This window comes from Heloderma suspectum, chromosome 13 (assembly GCF_057233095.1).
Source record: "Heloderma suspectum isolate Gila_16-S chromosome 13, 16-S_ref, whole genome shotgun sequence".
In the NCBI taxonomy this organism is placed as follows: Eukaryota; Metazoa; Chordata; class Lepidosauria; order Squamata; family Helodermatidae; genus Heloderma; species Heloderma suspectum.
The window spans coordinates 649,049-668,649 of record NC_139470.1 but is presented as its reverse complement, the minus strand read 5'-3'; the positions used below and the strand labels follow the sequence as shown (position 1 = coordinate 668,649).

General features: G+C 54.0%; 1 protein-coding gene across 9 annotated transcripts in view; it reads right to left on the bottom strand.

The window, feature by feature from the left end:
* TTC28 (tetratricopeptide repeat domain 28) overlaps positions 1 to 19,601 on the bottom strand; it is a 151,418-nt gene that overhangs the window by 34,123 nt on the left and 97,694 nt on the right. For 8 of the 9 annotated variants that reach the window (XM_084819766.1, XM_084819764.1, XM_084819765.1 and 5 more), the window contains 3 exons: positions 3,624 to 3,771; positions 2,436 to 2,708; positions 1,408 to 1,538 (listed from right to left, as the gene is read on the bottom strand). In XM_084819766.1, coding sequence (XP_084675892.1) covers positions 1,408 to 1,538; positions 2,436 to 2,708; positions 3,624 to 3,771 — 552 coding nt within the window. Of the gene's footprint in view, positions 1 to 1,407; positions 1,539 to 2,435; positions 2,709 to 3,623; positions 3,772 to 3,932; positions 18,890 to 19,601 lie in introns of those variants that run through there. The other variant, XM_084819772.1, reaches the window with a different exon arrangement.

Genomic DNA, 19,601 nt, shown 5'->3' with positions numbered 1-19,601 from the left:
GGCTTGAACACCCCCACCCGGTACTGCTGCTGTTCTGCTCCTTTCATTCTGCTCTGGATTCCTGTGGCCATGAAATGTGCTTCCCAGGCCGTCACCAGTGTCTTCTCCTGCAAGTGAGGGCCAGTGGAGCCCCAGCCCTTTGCTCACGGGCTGCTGCCTCGTCCCCATCATCTGGCGCAGGTGGGAACGGCCTCTCAATCCTTGCAGCGTAAAGGTCCCATGAGGGCCCCCCTTGGGCAGGGCCCAAAGCCCTCCTGGAACCTTTCCCGCAGGAGCAGGGAACCTGGGCCCCTCCAGATGCAGTAGCACTACAACCCCCATCATCCCCAACCACTGGCCCTGCTGGCTGGGGCTGATGGAAGCTGGAGTCCAACCACAACTGGAGGGCCCCAGTTCCCCACCATGCTCTTCTGGGCTGCTGAGCCCCCCAGACCCAAGACGCCTGCACGGGGCCCGGCTCAGGCTCAAGCAGCGCCTCTTCCTACTCTCGGCAGCCCTGGGGGTGAAGCCATTACCTCATTCCCCCTTCTGGTGGATTCACATCAGCACCGCTGCAACTTTATAACAATCTCTGTGTTACAAAAAAAACTGCAAAGGGGGCCAAGAAAAACAGCTGTGCATTCAGAGGAAGCCCTGTGGTCAGGATGATGTCATCAGAAAGCGCCAAAGTAATTTCCTGTGGTTATATCCACAGGAAATCCAAGAGGCTCGGCTTTCACACAATCCAAGTAGCCGTTTGTTGTCAATAGCTGTTAATTACGTGCCCAGATGGGTCATTAATGGAAAAACGTTGTGATCAGGCAGAATCTAGCGCCACCAGTCTGCACAAAGCCAAAGCACAAACGGGCTGGAGACACAAAGCCGCTTTCCCCACGCAGGTTGCTGGGACGCCTCCGGGCGCTTGCTGAAAGCAGCTCACGCTCTGGGCCCCGTCTCGCTCAGCAGCGGCCCGCCCGCCCCTTCTCCACACGGTCGCCGAGAGCAGGGCATGAACAGTCCGCCTGGGCCCTGCCTCCCCCGCCTGAAGGGCCTGGGCCCAGCCCCCAAAGCCAGCTTTTCCCCGACTTCCCCTAGGGAGGCACTCCTGGCTGGCTCTCACGCAGCACAAAGCCCTCCCCGGAAGGCTGAAGCCCCCACTGGCCATGTGCCAGGCCGCCCTTGTCTCTGCTCAGGCAGAATCTGCCCTCGAGGCCTGGCTCACGTCACGCACGCCAAGGCTACCAGCGACCGCTTCCCAAGGGTGCTGCCTGGCCAGTGCCTGCCGGCTGGCCCACCCAACAGCTCATGGAGGAAGGAGGCTGGGTTCACCAGCACTGCCTCCTGGGCAGCAGCATGGACCCCCCTGACAATGATGTGAACACAAACATGACTCAGGAGAGGACTCCACCCACCCCACAACCCTCCTACCTCTCTGTCCTTGAGCTTCATGGCCAGCATCAGCTGATGTCTGTGGTTAGTCAAGGCCTCCCGGTAATTTCCTTTGGAGAAGAATGCAGAGCCCAGATTGCCGTGAGCTCGGCATTCACCCATCTGGTCACCTGGATAACAAGCAAGCAAAACATGTGGCTGAGCAGGGAGGGCTCCAGAAAGGCGTGCCACAGGATGAAGGGAGGGCACGAGGCACGCCCTCACAGGGGCGGGGCGGCTGTGGAGCTACCTCGGCCAGCAAACTCTTCATGCTTGCCCCACTCCTGCCCTGGCGAGCTGACGCGTGAACCCGGCACCGCCTTCCTGGCAAACATGCTCTGCTGTTGATCAGGCCTGGAGGAGGTGGCAGCGAGCAAGGGCCTCGGCCTGGCACCCTCCCTCTCTCAGCTCCAGCGGCAGGGTCGCGATTGCCTCCCTAGCTGGTTCTCTCTTCATGCTGGCTTCGGGTGCCCAAGCTGGGAGAGAGGGTGAGCCCAGCCGGCCTCTCTCTCTCCTCGCTTGCTGATACCCACACACAGGCAGAGACACGGCCAGCCCCCTCTTCCTGGAAGGGGTGCAGGGGTGAATCTATGGGAATGAACCCTGTGGCTGCCTTGGAACTCCCAATGGGCTACAGGCCGCCTTTGCCCGCTGCTGCTCCTTGCTCACCCCGAACCTGTTTGCTTGGCTCAGCTAGCCTCCAGTCCCCCTCCCCCCGGCACCAGCAGAGCTTTTGCCCAGCTGCCCAGAAGGACCCCCAGGTCCCCTTAAGGGGACTGCAGATACAGGGTAAAGAGAGCCTCAGACTTGCATGCTTGGCTCTTTCAGAAATCTGAGGGATCCTCCCCACATAAGGATGAGCTTGGAGCCAGCCTGGCGGGGTGGGGGGAGAAATATGCAGGTGTGCAATGAAGCAAAGACCATCCCCAGCCCATCGACTCCCCACAGCACCCCCCCCATCTGCTTCCTTGATGCCAGAGGTGCTCTCCCCTTGAACCTGGAGCAACCTCCTGAAGTAAGGTGGCTACCTAAAGTCTTGGCCACGTCCAAGTCCTGCTGCATGTAGCCAGTGCTTTTCTCGGTGTTGCCCAGGGACCAGTAGGCGCTGCTCAGGGCTGAGAAGACGGAGCCCCTCAGCTTCAGGCTGCAGGTGCCGATCTTCAAGGCAGCTTCCAGGACCACCACAGAGGCACCATGATGGCCAGTGGTCAGCAGCTCCTGGCCAACCACAGAGACCACCACAAAGGGGCTCTTGTCCAGCTTCATCTTCTGCAGCTGCTGGTATGTCGGCTCCAGGGACTCTAAGAGAGGGAGGAAAGGGGGAGAAACACTTGGAACCGTTTCCCTCCCTGGCCTCGCTGCGAGCCTTCCGCAGCTGCTCTGTTCCGCTCAGAGAACATGGAGAGTTCTCTCCCATCAGGCTTCCAGGCACCTTTGAGAGGCCAGCCAAATGAGGACTTGAACCCTGGTCTCCCCAGTCCTAGTCGGACACTGTAACCACTGCACCACAGTCTCTAGATTATCTGAAGCGGCTGTGCCCTGTGGGGCAGGGCAGAGCTGCACGACAGGAGCAGAACCCAGGTGACGGGACAGCCACCCAGCCTTGAAAGCAACCAGCGTAAGAACATACAAAGAGCCCTAGCGGATCAGGACCACGGCCCAGCTGGTACTGCGTTCTTTTTGCACAGTGGCCGAGCAGGACACGAGCGCAAAGCACCCTCCCCCTCGTGCTCCCTAGCAACTGGTACTGAGCGTCATCCCTCCTCTGACTTCGCCCTCAGGGTTAGTATCATGGCTAGTAGCCACGAAAGCCCTATCCTCTGTGAATGTGTCTAACCCCCTTTTAGATTCGCCCAAGTTGGTGGCCACCAACACATCTTCTGGTAGCAAAGATGGTTCTTGTCTCTCTCCCCCTGACCCTCCCCAAGCTACGTGCTGGTCAAGTCAGCCTTTCTGTTCCTCCGGACCTGCCTTGGACCTGCCCAGAAGGTGTCCAAGCCTTCCAGCTACCACAGTGGAGAGGTGGGGAAAAGCCCCCAAGTCCCACTTGAAAGATCATATTAAAGCTTTGTCCCAATTGCTCTCATGCTCCACTGGAGCAAGGGGGACCAAACCAGAGGCAGTCAAGCAGCCCACCAGACAGACGGCCCTGGCCTCATGGGACTTTCAGCACAACGTACACAATGCTGGAGAAGAGCCACGGAACGCCGGCTCACCTCGCATTGGAGACTTCATGGCGGCTTCCACCATCCCCACCAGGAGCTGCAGACTCTTGGGATCTTGAGCCAACCCAGAGGCAAACGCTGCCAGAGCATCGGCATGGCGCCCAAGGTACTGCAGGGCAACACCCTGTCGGAAGTAGGCCTGCAATGAAACAAGACACATCAGCAGGCTGCCCAGATGGCAACAAAAAAAGACAGGTATCAGTGGGAGCCCAACACAAGCCCAACCCAAGTTTCCCGGGGGGGGGGGGGGGCTGCCACACTCGGCATTTAGTGAGGAATCACCATACTTCGTTTGCTCACTTTTTGCAAGGCATCCACATGACACCATCATCCAATCATTGTCATCCTGCACTTTCCCCGAGGTTCTTCCATCTTTTCTCAGAGCATTGTTTCATAAAAACAAAAGAGGAGTACAATCTCCCCAGGTGTAGATGCCTTTAGCACTATTCTTCTGTCTTTTTAAAAGGGTGGGATTTTGACATGGGCCATGACGTATCAGGAACTGAACTGATCACAACTCAGCATTCATTATAATCAATCTTTTAATGGTCACTAAAATGTTTTCCAGTTAGAATTGTTTTTAAAATGAAAGAGAAGGATAACATTGTAACACCATAATGCTAATTTTCAAAAAATAAATAAAATCAGGGCTCTTAGGATCTTGAGCTTCAAATGGCCCAACCCACAGCAACTATCCCATGCCTACAGCAGGATGTAAACACAGCTGAAATGAAATACTCCCAATAGTGTGGAAAGACAACTGCAATTTTGTTCGTAGTTTACAACCACAGTGCAAGTGACTGAGTGGCGCAGAGAACCATCCATTAGTTGAATAACTGCGTGGCAAACGATGTGCGCATGTGTGAGAGACACTGCCCCAGAGGCCAGACCCACTGAGGCTTGTACTCCGTCACCAGGTGTATGAGGGGTCGAGCTGCAGTCGCGGAAAGCACTCAGACACTTTACTACTTGATTTTGGATTCTGGAGCCAAGTCCTAATACTGAAGCCAGGTTCTGAAACAAGAACCCAGCGGAGGCCCAGCTCAAACTGAAGGGTGAGCACTGCTGCTGCTCTTCCAGGCTCACTTGGCCACCATGGCCTTCTAAGGCCTGCAGCTGCCATCCCCATTTGAACAGCACACCCTGCTGCTTCTCTCCAGTCCTACAGCCCAGCCAGGCTGGCCAAGAGCGGCACTACCCTCCACACAGCTGGGGAGACCACCATGGCATCCCTCTTTTTCCATGCTACTCTAGAGCTCCAGCTACTGGCAGCAGGTGCTTCCAGGTGAGGCTGCAATCACGCCATCACCCTGCCTCCTTCATGGAGCTTTGCAAACCCTCCCATGTTTCCCCACCACTTTTCTTTCCACCAAAAATCTGTTCAGGAGGAGGAGGCGGAAGAGCTGCAAAGTGTCTTTTGATCTGTAGTGCTAGGAAGCACCCAATGTCACTCATGCTCCTGTGTGTAATGGCTTGGCTCAGCCAGTCCTTTGAGAAAGAGATAAAACAGAGTGGTTTACTGGCTCATCAGGCCATTTGACAATATCAGTTCACTCAGGACGTCAGGCACATGCTGAACAAATACGTGAGAATCTACAAAGCAGAATTTGCAACACAGGAACACACAAAAGACTGGCTTGTAGTCCACAAAAGTGAAAATGCAGCAAAGAGTCGCGACAGTCCTCTTGGCTGCTGCATCCAGTGAAAGAAGGAAGGAGCCCAGGAACAGCAGGGCATATGTGGGGGTCACACACACGTCCCTGCAGGAGTCGGGCTTTGCAGGATCCGAGACCTGGGCCAGGACAGCAGTAGGCCAGAGGAGCCTAAAACGCATGTCTGCTTCAGGTCCAAAGCCGGGACACCAGGAGGAGATGCCATGGAGCATGGCTGGAGGAAGGCAGCAGAGGCAGGAGACTGAGCTGGCGGGAGGTAGAGGAGCCTGGCACAGGCAGGAATACACAGCAAGAGGGGGACGGGAGCCCAGGCCAAACACGCAGGAAGCCTCCCAGCAGCTGCAGCTGGCCACACCTTTTAGTCCGGCCAAGATGACAGGCTACCTGGAAATAAACAGACTGGCCAACCAGAAGGTGTGAGGGGGGGAGCTACCAGGAGCCTGAGAGGCCACCATGTCGAAGGCCAGGGCAAGGTAATCCAGCAGAGGTCACTGCCCAAAAGCGTTTATCAAAAAATGCAGGCAAACGCCATCGTAGCAAGGTCCCTGTTCATAATTCAGAATGGGTCTGCCTAGCCCTTTTGCCTGCCCCCCAAGCACTCCAGGATGTTCTCCCCCAGGCTGCAGAGGTGAGCAAGGCAAAAAGGGCTAGGCAGACCCATTCTCACCGCCAAAGAAAAGCAGGTGTGACTGCAGCACCTTCCAGCCATCTTTGGGGGCTGGATGCAAGAGACACAAGGCTGACGTGCGTGCGCACACACAGCCTTTGCTACCCAAGTGGCACAGATCTGCAATTAATATCCAAAGTGGCGATTCATGAGCCAGTCCACAGAGACAGAGATTAAGAAAAATCAGAAATGACAGGGGAAATTTATAGACATGAATATTTAATCTCTTTTCCATTCGGAAGCGCTGATTGTAGAACCATTTTTAATGAATTGGATGGAAGCAAAATTCATTTCATTAACCTTTACCATAAATGTGTTATTATTGAACCAAGCAGGCCACTGTACTGCAAATCCAGCTCAAGAGCAATTAGATGACAGCCACAACGATTTCACTCCCAGAGAACTCATGAAGGAGCTGGGACTCCGCTGTTTCTACGAGGACGCCGTGCCTTTGCATGCTGCCCTGGGGAGGCAGGGAAGGAAGAGGCCTGGCCAAGGAGGGGCCTAGAGCACACCACCGAACAGCAGAGCTCGCATGGTCTTCAGAAGCCAAGATGCCTTGGAGGGGCCCCACAGGGCTGCCAAGAGGCTCCAGGGATGGTGTGAGGTTAAGCATCACACCAGAGAGAAGGACAAGCATGCCTGAGGAAGGGAAGTTTGCCTTGAGGTCTGTGGACTCCAGGTCTCAGGCTGGGGGGCTCTAATCTGAAAGGCCATTTGTATTGCATTTTATTCTTTTAATCATTTGCAATCTGGCCACAAAACATTTGTTATTAGATGGATGAACAATACGATCAATCGGTCAATCCAGTACTGCAGCCCGCAGGAGTGACAAGACTTGCAGATTCATGGAGTGGAGGGGGTGAAAGGACCACCCCACCCCTGCACAGTGCATGGCAAGCAGAGAAAAGGCACCTGCAGAGCAAGGAACTCTCTGTCCAGAGAAAATCCATAATCTCAGGGTGGGGAGGGGAGAGGAAACCCCTAAGAGATTGAACTCCAAAACGTGGAGGTTTCCCAAACCCAACCAGTTCTACCAGCCAGAAATAGACCTGGTTTGCACGTAATGATAACTCCAAGTATGAGTTGTGTATCGGTTGTCGTTCAATCGTAGGTTGTTGGATCATGGGTTGTCATTATGTCTGAACCCTGCACTATGGTTTAACTATGGGTCGTTAACTACAAACAACCCAGAGTTCACAACTCAACAACAAACAATGGGTTCTCTTCCTGGATTGTTCATGGTTAAAAACCCACAGTTAAACCATAGTGCGGTGTTGTTCGCATAGAACAACAACCCACGATTCAACAACAACCCATACTCAGGGTTGTTGTTACACATGACCCAGGCGCTAGCCTCTGAGACTGTTGGGTGGGGGGAAGCAGTGTCTCTAGCATCACAACTAAGGCAGGGGACATCAGCAGGCAGCTTTGCCTCCATCCTCAGTAAGGGCCTTACTGGCCCGGGGGGCGGGGCAAGACGTGCCTACGAAGACTCCACCCACCTCTCTCCCTCCATAGAGACAGCTTCCCTTTCTGGAAGGGAGCCCCCTAATCTCAATATAAATAGCCCTGAAGGCTCCAAATGGAAGTCTGCAAATCAGCATTTCCAAGGGTCAAAGAACTCAAGGACATCTCACCGCCCTCCCCTCCTTTCCCCACTCTCTCTATACCAAGAAATGGAAGAGATGCTCAAGCACGAGAAAAGCCATTCTTTCCATTACTGGTGAAAGCCAGCAAAAATAAGGAGAAAGAACAACTCTTGACATGGGGCAGGGGGAGAGAAGTCTCAACTCCACTAGCACTTATATTTGAGAACAGCTGTGCCACCACCCGCCACTGCAACCAACCAGCCAACAGGAGATATGGCATCTCTGCTTAAAAGAAGGGGAAGTTAAAGGGAGGTTTACAGTGTTTGGGGCTTCATAGCTTAGAAAAACAGCAAGTTAGGGGGTGTACAAAATTATGCATGACACAGAAACAGCAAGGAGGGTGATGTTTTCCCCTCTCCCATATTTCTAGAACCCACTGGGGTCACCCAATGAAGCTGAATGGGAGCCAGTGTGATGTAATGGTTAGAGTGTTGGACTGGGACATGGGAGGAGATCCAGGCTCAAGTCTCTACTCAGCCAGGAAGCTCACTGGATGACTTTGGGCCAGTCACTGACTCTCAGCCTAACCTACCTCATAGGATTGTTGAGAGGATAATATGGAGAGGATCATGTAAGCCACGTTGGGCTCCTTGCAAGAGAAAAAAAGATAGAAGGTAAATGTAATAATAAATGAATGGTGGGAGATTCAGGAAAGATACAAGGAAGTACTTCTTCACGCAGTGCATGAACCGGTTTTTTGTGAACCGCCCAGAGAGCTTTGGCTATTGGGCGGTATAGAAATGAAATGAATAAATAAATAAATAAATAAATAAATGAACTGTCGCTACCACCAGATGTAGTGATGGCCACCAATTTGCATGGCTTTAAAAACGGATTAGAGGAGGACGAGGAGGCTATTTCAAGGAGGAGGCGGCGGCGGTGGCAGCAGCTATCTATGGCTACTAGTCAGGTTGTCTATATGTTACCTCCAGGACCAGAGGCAGTATGCCACTGTATCCTAGTTGCTGTGGATCATGGTCTTTCCAAGAACAGGTTAGAAGGGCGTCTCTAACTCTATGTAGATCTGGGTTCAGGCCAGGGTGATCCTCCCTGTGTAACAGCTCCAGGGAAGAAGAGAGCAAATGGTTTTGGCGGATTGACTGGGGCACAGCTACGCAGGGCAGGTACAGCAGCATAGATTCCCAAGGCAAGGATGGTCTTTTTCTCTTCCTTGAGGGATCCTGGCACCAGAAAAGGAGCTCTGCAAGGGAGACAGTTTGACATTTGCAGAAACCCTGCAGAACAGCACGCAAGGCTCAAGAGCATTTGGGTGCAATGGATTGTATCCGTTAGGCTAACTTAAGACCTATTAACCTCAATGTGTCTACTCCAAGTAGGACTAGCATTGGATACAACCCCTTGATTCTTCACAGTTCCCCCTCCCTGCCAGTCACTCGGATCACCATGTGTTACCAAGAGTAAAAGCCACGAGAACAGCAAATGCTGGGCATTAAGCAGAGAACCCCAATTCACAGACATGGTTGGCAGCCCAAGGGAAGAGCAGAGCCTCAACAGCTGCTAACTGGAATGGGAGCCAAGTCGTCTGGGGCCCCCTTCATGTCCCATGTGCCCATTAGGAGACAAATGAGAGTTGGGGTGTTGAACACTTGCCCCCCCCCCCCCCCGGCACAAAGCACAACCACGGGCTCCTCTCCACTGGCACTCAGCACATCATACACACACACCCCTTGGTTCTGTCCCCGACAGACAGGGCAGTTGCCATTTTCCTAAGTGCGAAGAGTTCCAAACCAGAGAATGCCAGGCACAGGGTGCTTCCAGACAGACAGACACTTGAGTTATTGTCCTGCTCTAGAGCAAGTCTTGGCTGTCTGCAAGCCCATACAGGGAGCAAGGCAATAGAGTAGTCAAGTTGGCAAGCACAGGGCCAGGCACACAGGTTTCAGTCCAAGGAATTTTAAGCTAAGGCAGGAGCGGTCAAAATCCAGGCAGAGGTCAGAACACTGGCAGTCAGTCAGGCAACAAGGATCAGGCAGCAGCGGGAGTAGTCAAGATAACCAGCAAGAGGTCAAACAGTAAAGCAGTCAGGTGTGTTACACAGTCCAGAAGCAGGGTCATTGAGCAGTCCAAAAGGTCAGGAAACAGAGCATCAGACACAGGGCACGATTCAGGAGGCAGGGAACACGGCAGAGGCTGGGAGGACCAAGTTGTTCCAATGCTGGTTGGGTTTCCAGTGCAGGGTTTTGAGCCCCAAGCCAGCCAGACCCCACCCAGAGCTCAGCTGCAGCAGTCAGAGCTCCCTTCTCAGAGCCTACTCCTGAGGAGCCCCTTTGAGAAGACCTCTTCTGGAGGCGAGCCCTCCTTTGCACAGGAGCCCTGCTAGCCTGTTGCTTGAGGCAACAACGCTCCTGGGGATCAGGGGTGGCTCAGCCCTCTGCCTCAGAGGCAGAGCCCCTCTCTCCTGCCTGGGACGGCCCTGCAGACACTTCCCCCGAGGGTTCAGGCTCCTGTGGGGCTGGTGGCAGTCCCTGGTCTGGCTCCCCCTGGGCTTCTGGCGCCTCCAGCTCCTCCTCTGAGGAGGACTCCTCCAGTTGGGGCAGGACAGCTACCAGCCAGAAGACACTGTGCGTCTTCGAGGAGAGAGACAGACAGACAGACAGACAGAACAAGTGGTGGGAAAAACATGGGAGGGTTACAAATGGAAGATGGCAATGACATCCAGACCCCCTGTAAAATTCCGCAAATGAGACAGGGCAATAAACAAATACATACCTCATCTGGAAGCACCCTAAGGATCAAAACATCAGGAAACTGGTCCACTAGCTACTTGCTGTGCCTAAACATCTCTGACCCAAACCAGATAAGACAACTGCAGGCTGATGCATGGCCAGGTGCAAAGGACCCAAAAGCCCACCAGAGCCCAGAGGCCTCAGCAGCCAGCACAGAAAGCACACGGCTCCGAGCCCGGGAGGAGGGTTCCCTCCTCCACGGTGACCCCAGCTCCTGCCAGAGAGCCAGCCCCAGAGTCTGCTGCAGCTCAACAGGGAGGCCGTACTTGCGCCTTTGTCCAGAGAGCTCACCCTGTCCACCTCCGTTTGCTCCACCGATCTCAGGAAGAGAAAGGCAAAAACATGCCCCCCCCCCCCGCAAACTGGGCTTCTGCTGGCAGCTGTGTGCTCCTCCACCAGGCCTCAGAACAGCTGCCTCAGCCAGCGGAAACGGCAGCTTAACTGGCTGCAAGAAGGTGACCTGATTACAGGGGTAATCCAGATGGAAGCTGGTTAAAGTTGTACTGGGAAGTGATTGTAAAGCAGAGGCTTATGTTGCTGTCAGTGGTCCCTGCGGGACTGCTCAGAGCAGGAAGGTGGCCTGGCCTATTCCAAGTCCAGGCCCCTCTGATTGGTATTCACCCTGTAATTTTGTGATAAAACAGAACTCACAGAGGGCGACTCATTTGCATAACAAGCTGCTAGCCAATTTGTAAGTGAGCAGGAAGGTAACTGTAGAACAGCAGCCATGCAAAAGCAGCTCCTCGCCAACAAGGACCATGAGAGCTTAGAGCGGAAGCAACAGGGTGCTGGTCACGGCGCTCAGGACGCCTCTGGAAAACTGGCTTCCAGCGTGCAGCATCTGAAGCAGAGGGGGCGGGGAGAGAACGCCATGCAGCCCACCCGCTTGGCCGGAGTCTGCTCAGTGCTTCAATGCTCCGGAGCAGTGGCTCATGGCACCAGCCCACTGCCCCCACCCAAACCCCCTCCTGGTCCATTTGCTGTGCATCATGAGAAAATGGTGGCCCGCAAGACATTCTACCTCCCATTTTAACTCACTCAGTGACCCCCAAGCAGAGTGCAGAGACCTTGGAACGTAAGGAGAGGGCAGACCGGCGGCGGGGAGCCCTGCAACAATCCCCCAGGCCCCTGGGAGCCAGGAGGCAGCAGCCTGCCAAGGGCCACAGCAGAGTTCTCCAGGCACCATCTCCTCACTCGCCTCAGCAAGGCATTTTCAGCCCCAGCCGAGGTCTCCCAGCTCCCCACCCCCCGGCCCCCAGCAGACGGTGCCCGGGCAGACGAGGAGCCGACCAGGACAGAAGCCCTCCTTGGCTGCAGGCAAAGGCCTCGCAAGCCAGCCGCCGCTGGCGGAGCTGGAGCTGCCGGCTCAGGAGACCTCAGGGAAACCAGTCCTTGCAGCAGCCACCCCCTTGCTACCCTCCCCCAAGGGCCGCTTCCTCCGCTGCGCCTGCCTTGAGAAGACCCCCGGATTAACCCTGCCCTCTTGGGGCCTTGCCTCTGCTTTCACTCAGGCCGTGAGCTCGCCTGGAGGCTTCCACTACAGGAACCTGACGAGGATAGCGCCTCCTTGCCTGACATTTGCTAGGAAATGCTGCTCTGGCCGCCACAGCCATGCAGGTGTTGTACGGAATCCACGAAGAGCCTTCGGGCAAACCACACTTGGGCATTGCTTGCCAGGGCTGCCTCAGGACACTTGAGCTGCAGTGAGTTGGGATGACCTCAAAGGTCATCTAGTCCAGCCCCCCGGCGATGCAAGAAATCCACTATTCTAGCACCTCTGGTAGGTGGCCATCCAGCTGATCTCAATGCTGAAGGCCCTGAAATTAGCTGAGAAGACTGGGGGGGAGGCGGGGGGGATCTCAGAACAGATAGCAAGAGCCAATGTGGCAGAACAAGCAAAAACACTGCCTCTCAGCACCCAAGAGCTTAGAAAGAGAGCCTCCCCTGAGCATCACACATCCCCCCCGCCCACATACACACACAGATCCTTGAGGGCAAACCTTTCTCAGATGATTTCCATAGCTTGGTGCACAAGGGTTGCCAAGCACCTACCCTTCCCAGAGAGCTTAAACGTCACGCCTCATTGGGAGGACAGAGTTCAGCATCCAGCACCGCCAACTGCTCTCGCCTCCATACATGCCCTCCTACTTTTGCCACTTGCATGGGTTAAAAGGCTTGGCTGCGCTGGAGGAGAGCGCCTTGGCCCATCACTTGCCATACATCTCTTTGTTGGTTGGGGACTGGACCATGGCCCGTGTGCTGTACAGCACCTGGCGCACACTTACTCTTTATCAGCAGCAAAGCCATCTCTTTGGTGCTGTCAGCTCCAGCCCTACGGCCCAGCGACCCTCCTCCAGACCCAGCCATCTCCTGCAGCACAACACTCCAGAGGGTTCCGGGGGGTGAGGGGAGATGACACACTTGGGGTCTGCCCTCACAGCTGCCTTGACACCAGGTCTAGTCAGGGTCGCCAGACCAGGCAGCTTTTCATCTCAAAATGAAAATCTTCAGTGGCCTCATCTCAACAGAAAGCAAAACTCAGAGGCCACGTGTGGAATTCCTGATCACCCTAGCCAGTGAGATGATGACCCTGTGTAGAACAGCCTGGTTGAAAGCTTCTGTCGGCTTATTCTTCTGTCCAAAAAGAGCCACCCTGTCTCTCCTTTGACAAATGAGCCAGCATCCTAAATCCTAAAAGCAAATCCTCTGAGTTTCCACCAGTGAAGGAAAAACAAAGGGTGCTGCTTTAGAGAAAGGACGTCTGGCTGCATCACACATTTTTCTCTAATTAACAGCTTTCTTCTTGGGTGTCTTGTTGCAAGGGGTGATTAAAGACTTTTTCCAGTCCTAAGAATGGCTGCAGCCTACAATATTCCAGTCACGCCAGAGGACTGCCTTCCAGCCTGCTGAGCCCCAGCTGGCCAAGGGCCCACCGTGGAAGCCACCCAACACAGCTCCCATGGCAAATGTCCACGGCCCTGGAAAGTGTCCCCCCGCCAAACCGCACGCGCAAGTGCACCATCGTCAGAGCGCCGACAGCTTGCTGGGGTTCCAGAGGCTTGAACATGGCACCTGCCCCCCTTCAGGGCACCGGCTCTTCCGCAACCACCCACCCACCCCAAGGACGCCAGGCTTAGAATCATAGAATAGTAGGGTTGGAAGGGGCCTATGAGGTTGTCGAGTCCAACGCCCTGCTCAATGTTGTTGTTGTTATTATTATTATTAAATTTATTAATCGCCCATCTGGCTGGTCACCCAGCCACTCTGGGTGATGTACAACATACAATAAAAACAGTTTAAAACAATAAAATTCTACAATAAAAACATTTTCTAAAATACCCTAACCCACCCCAAATGCCTGCCTTTTTAATGTTTTTTAAAAAACAGCGTTTTTAATGCACGACGGAAGCTCATTAAAGAGGGGGCATGACGGAGTTCCCTAGGGAGGGAGTTCCACAGAGTGGGGGCCACCACAGAAAAGGCCCGCTCCCTCGTCCCCACCAGTCTAGCTGTCCTGGCTGATGGGACAGAGAGAAGGCCATCCGAGGCTGATCTTGTTAAGCGGCCTGTCTGGTGCTGCTGGAGGTGCTCCTTAAGATATTGGATTCCAATGCAGGAATCCAAGCCAGAGCATCCCTGACGCAGTAGCTGTTTGCCCCTGAACAGGGCAGGCAAGAGCTCCATGCCACAAGATCCCAGTGGCAATCGGGGGCCCTCCTCTCTGGCCCCGCCTTCTCCTAGGTCAAGCGTTGGATCAGGACTGGCCCCTCTTGCTCCTGCTTCTTACAGTCTCCGAGACAAGAACTGCTGAGGGCCACACACAAAGCTGGCTGAGCAACAGGGGGCCCACCCAACCCACTCAACCTGGAAGCATCTGCTTCAGGGATGACGGGTGCTGGCCGAAGAGGGGGATGCACAACAGGTGACAAAGGTCCTGGGGGAACTGCAGCACAGCAAGATGGAAGCTTTACAAAGCGAGCAGCCTCAGCCTCAGCAACCTTAAAGGTGCTAATGCCCCCCACCCAACCCAGGAAGAAGTCTTTGAAAAGCAGCTAGGACGATATTGGGACAACCCAACCGCAGATATTTACACAAACCAGTGAGGGGAACGTGAGCTGGAAGGGAACAGAAACTGTTCTCAGAGCAACCTCATGAAGGATCCTCGGTCAAAACAAGAGGAGATGCCAGAGGGGGCAGGGGAGGGGGCTTGAGTGGTCTGCCCAAGACTCTGCACAGGGCAGCATCTTTCTCAGTGAAGAAAGAGCTCATTAAAAGGTATAAAGCCACGAATGACAGAAAACGCTCAAAAGGACAGAATGAACATGGGACAATGGGCCTGAAGACCACCATGCAAAGGGGCAAGAGGCAGCCTGTGATTTCTCTCCTCGAGGAACATGATGAAGGGGGTCATCGCTCCCCTGTCATGCCTAGATCCTGGTTTTCCAGGATGCAGCCCCTTTGCCCTGGGTCACTTACTCAAGCCTGCTTTTGGAAGACTGCTGGTGTTTCATTTCACTTCTTAACTTTCTATACCACCTCCTGGCCAAAGCTCTCTGGGTGGTTTGCAAAGATTACAACAATCTGAGATCTAGGCATGTGGTGAGGCCATCCCTCGAGCCTTCCGACAGACTGCCCTAGGAGAAGACGGCCCAGGTGCATCTCCACACACATCTCTCCATCTAAAAGTGGCTGCACAAAAGGCGCCCGAAGCCTGAAGGATGGCAAGTGGGAAAACACACCAGAGGCGGGCGGGCGGGCTAGGGCAACCCCCCCCCCCCGAGCCTGAGAGAGCTGGGTGGACAATAACAGGCAGGGCTGGCAAAGACTGCCCCTCCACAGACACGGGACAAACGCCCTCAGCTGATCACTCCCTCCAGATGCTGAAAGCTGCAGGGACAAGTGGGGAGGGGAGGGTCTTCCCACTGCATGTGCCTGCAGAGTCTTTATGGACTCCCAAGTCTGGAACACAAAGCGGGGGAACGCCCTCACCATGTGCTGCTTTCCCTCCACTCCTCTCCTTTATCGCAAATCTCTGAAGCACCAAGTAATATGGCAGTTGCTATGGCAACTGCTTGTTTTTACTGAACTGTTCCAAAGAGGTCAAGAAACATCAGCCTGGCTGATCCTGCACAGGCTCCCTTCTTGCAGAGCATCTGCTTCGCCTTAGCAGGCTGCCCGCCTGGCTCTCGGAGGCCGCGCCAGTGCAGGCGTCTGCAAGGAACTTCCCTGTCCGCTCAAGCACCCCGACCTGTCCTGCGGCAGGCGAAGCTCACGGGGAGGCGTGACTGCCAGTCGTCACCCGGCTCACCATCCCCAGCGGACTCCCAGGGGGGAGCAGAGCCCACTCGGTCCCAATTAGCCTCAAACACACGGCCTCTCTGGTTGAACCCACCTCCTGTCTGGTGAGGCCCCCCAGAGAGTCCACGGGGAGGGTCTCTTGGGTAGCACAGTGGGCCTCTGCTCTCCTTCGGCCACCGTACAGGACCCTGAAGGTACTGACGGGGGTGCTGCTTGCTCTCCCCTCCAGTCCACCTCCAGAATGCCCTTGAGACATGGGCATGGACTGTTCTTCTCTGGCACAGGGTCGCTTGGAAGGGCCGCTCTCACTGGGAAGATGCTACCGCCAGCCGCCCGCCCTCGGCCACCCCAAGCGGAGAAGAGAAGCGGGGTACCATGCCAGCTGTTGCTGCAGAGATGGTGTGGAAAGAAGCCATCTCCTGCTCCTCTGCTTGCCCCGTGCCAGCCCCAGAGCGACTCAGCTGGCAGTAACTCGGGGCTGCCATCGTTCATAGCCAGCTGAGAGGACTGAACAGCAGGCTTTGGAAAGGGCAGCGGCAAAACCAGGACACCGAAACCCCTTCTGCCCAAAGAACCAGAGGGTCAGGCAAAGAACTGAAGACCAAACAACAAGAGCCCGAAGTATCAGAAGCAAAAGTCAGCTGTGGAAAGGCCCAGCTGCAAGGTGCTGGATCCATTACTCCCCTGTGAGTGGCAGGTCAGTGGATGCTTGTTGGTGAGAGGACAGGAGGCTGAACCAGCCGCCTGCCCACCCCTGCCAGGAGACAGCACAGTGGCACATCTACTCAAATACAGGGACGCTCTGGGGAGGGGGCAGCTGGGCCAAGAACCCGTCTGGCACTTCTTCTACATGCTCTATGGCCTCCACGAGGGATGGCCTAATGCCACAAGGTAGCAGGTGAGCCTCTGCCATAGGCAGCGTCAGGGCACAGAGCTCGCCTCAAGGTGCTGAGCATAGGCTGCGTCAAAGCAGGCCTAAGGGAGGCCGAGAGCCCAGAGCAGCCATGGGCTCAGCAGACAGGGGGGAGCGTTGGCTCTGGCCCAGGGCGAGGGCGCCTCTAAACTCCCCCACACACCCCATGTCCCAATGCAGGGAAGCTCTGAGGAGGACACAGGAGGAAATGGTGAAGGTTTTGACTGGGACTGATTTACAGTACACCAAAGCTCCATGATGCAGAGGGACGTTTTGCAGAATGAAAGGTGAACAGGGAGGGAGGGAGGCAGGAGAGGACACCCATCCCATAGTCGTGGCAAGTGTGTGAAGCACAGACTTTGCATCTCCAGTTAAAAGGAACTTAGGCTGCAGGGCCGGGAGCACCTGTGCCCAGATGAGGCAGCTTGAAGAATTGCTGCCATCTGGAAGAAGCAACACAGGGCTAGACAGACCAATAACAGCCTGACAGTGTATGGCAACTTCTTATGCAAGGAGCACCCCCAAACCTGCAATCAGGGAAAAGAGCGTGCCTTGGGGGTGGAAGACAAGAACAGAGATGGGTGTGCCTGGCCCAGGGCTACATCATGAAGCCTTCTATCCAAAGACCAACGCTTCATGCAGCTGCTTGCCCAATTCAGCTGCCCTCTCGGCCACTCTCCCTCTCACCAAGCTAACCCCTTTTGCTGCTTAAGAGGCCCAGACTAAGAATGGGGAAGACCCAAACAAAAGAAGGCACTTGCTGCCTTGAGGAAGCCTGTCATTTATTGCTATTTTAGCAGATGCCTGACACTTTAGAGCAGAGCAAGAGGATAAGTCCCTGCCACAAGGAACTAACCATCTAAAATTCAACAAAAGGACAGGAACTTGGAGGTCAGGTAACCAGGGGCAGAACATCTGTTTGGGCATTGACTTCATTTTATAAAGGTATGGGGACGAAGGAGTTGTGCCAAAGGCTTCATGGAAAAGGCGAGTTTTGAGGGAGGACACGTGAGCATTCTGGGAGGCAGTTTCAGGCTTAAAGAGCACAAGGGAGAAAGCGCAAGGCTGAAACAGGACACCTGTGGGCAGCGGAGGGTGGCACAACAAATAAGGGTTGGGCTAGAACCCAGAAGGACTTGCTGGTTGGAGTCCGGAGCCACATGCCAGCTCCTGGCTCTGCCTTCCCAGCAGGCACAGGTAGAAAAGCAGGGAGTCTCGCTGGGCTCTGGCTGAATTCCACACAAGCCAGTGTGTTATAGGGGGGCTGCTGCCGCTGCCCATGGACACCATACTAAGTTGGCCCATGCGGGCAAAGCGGCAGGAAAGGGTGGGCAAGAGCATCACCAGGCACAACTCGAGATGGTTGGACTCATGAATCATGATGCAGTAGTAATGGGGGACTCCAATTTCCCCAATATGTGTTGGGAGACAAATTCTACAAAACACGGCCCCTCCAGGAAATTCCTGACTTGTGTGGCAGATAACTTCCTCCTACAGAAAGTAGAGGATGGAATTAGAGGATCGGCTATCCTTGACTTGATCCTAACCAACAGAGATGACTTAGTGGGTAAAGTACCAGTGACAGGAACTCTGGGGGAAAGCAACCATGTTGTACTTGAGTTCTTGGTTCTAAAGGAAGCAAAAGCTGAGTGTAGCCAAACGCATACCCTGGATTTTAGGAAGGCTGATTTTAATAAACTCAGAACAATGATCAGTAAGGTCCCATGGCAAGCGACTCTAATGAGAAAAGGAGTCCAAGATGGGTGGGAATTTTTTAAAAAGGAAATTCTCAAGGCACAATTACAAACAATTCCAACAAGAAGAAAAGGTGGAAGACAACAGAAGAAGCCAATGTGGCTTCACAAAAAGCTTAGAAATGACCTGAAAACAAAAAAGGACACATATAGGAAGTGGAAGGAAGGCCAAGTAACAAAGGAAGAGTACAGGCAGGTAGCACAGGATTGCCGAAAGGCTACAGCTGAGAATGAGCTGAGGTTAGCGAGGGATGCTAAAAGCAACAAAAAGGCTTATATTTATTTATTTATTGCATTTATACCCCGTCTTTTTTCCTCTTGCAAGGAACCCAAGGCGGCTTACATTATCATCCTCCTCTCCATTTTATCCTCACAACAACCCTGTGAGGTGGGTTGAGCTGAGAGTCTGTGACTGGCCCAAAGTCACCCAGTGAGCTTCCATGGCCGAGTGGGGACTAGAACCCGGATCTCCCAGCTCCTAGTTTAACACTCTTGCCACTACACCACACTGGCTTCCTTCAGCTACGTGCACAGTAAAAGACAGAGGAAAGAAAGGGTGGTTCAGCTATTAAATAAGGATGGCAAAACGATAACAGAGGACAAAGAAAAGGCAGAGGTGCTCAATTCCTACTTTGGCTCAGTCTTCTCCCATAAGAGGGTCTATGACCCCCCTGGCAAAGGCGAAGTACAGGCTGAAAGGGCAGGATTGCAGCTTGAGATCAATAGGCATATGGTCACGGAACACCTCATTACTTTGAATGAGTTCAGATCTCCAGGGCCAGATGAACTGCATCCTAGAGGAATAAAGGAACTGGCAGAAGAACTCTCAGAACCGCTGTCTATTCTCTTTGAGAAATCACGGAGGACGGGGGAAGTGCCAGATGACTGGAGGAGGGCTAACATTGTCCCTATCTTCAAAAAGGGTAAAAAGGAGGAACCTGGGGACTACAGACCAGTCAGTCTGACATCAATCCCTGGGAAAATTCTGGAGCAGATCATAAAGGAATCCATCTGGAAGCATCTTGAAAACAATGCAGTGATGACTCGAAGCCAACATGGATTTGTCAAAAACAAGTCCTGCCAGATGAATCTGATCTCATTTTTTGATCAAGTAACCTCCCTTGTGGACCGTGGGAATGCTCTAGACATCATATACCTCGACTTCAGCAAAGCTTTGGACAAAGTGCCCCATGATATCCTGATGAGCAAACTAGCTCAAAGTGGGCTAGATGAAACAACGATCCGGTGGATCCACAACTGGCTAC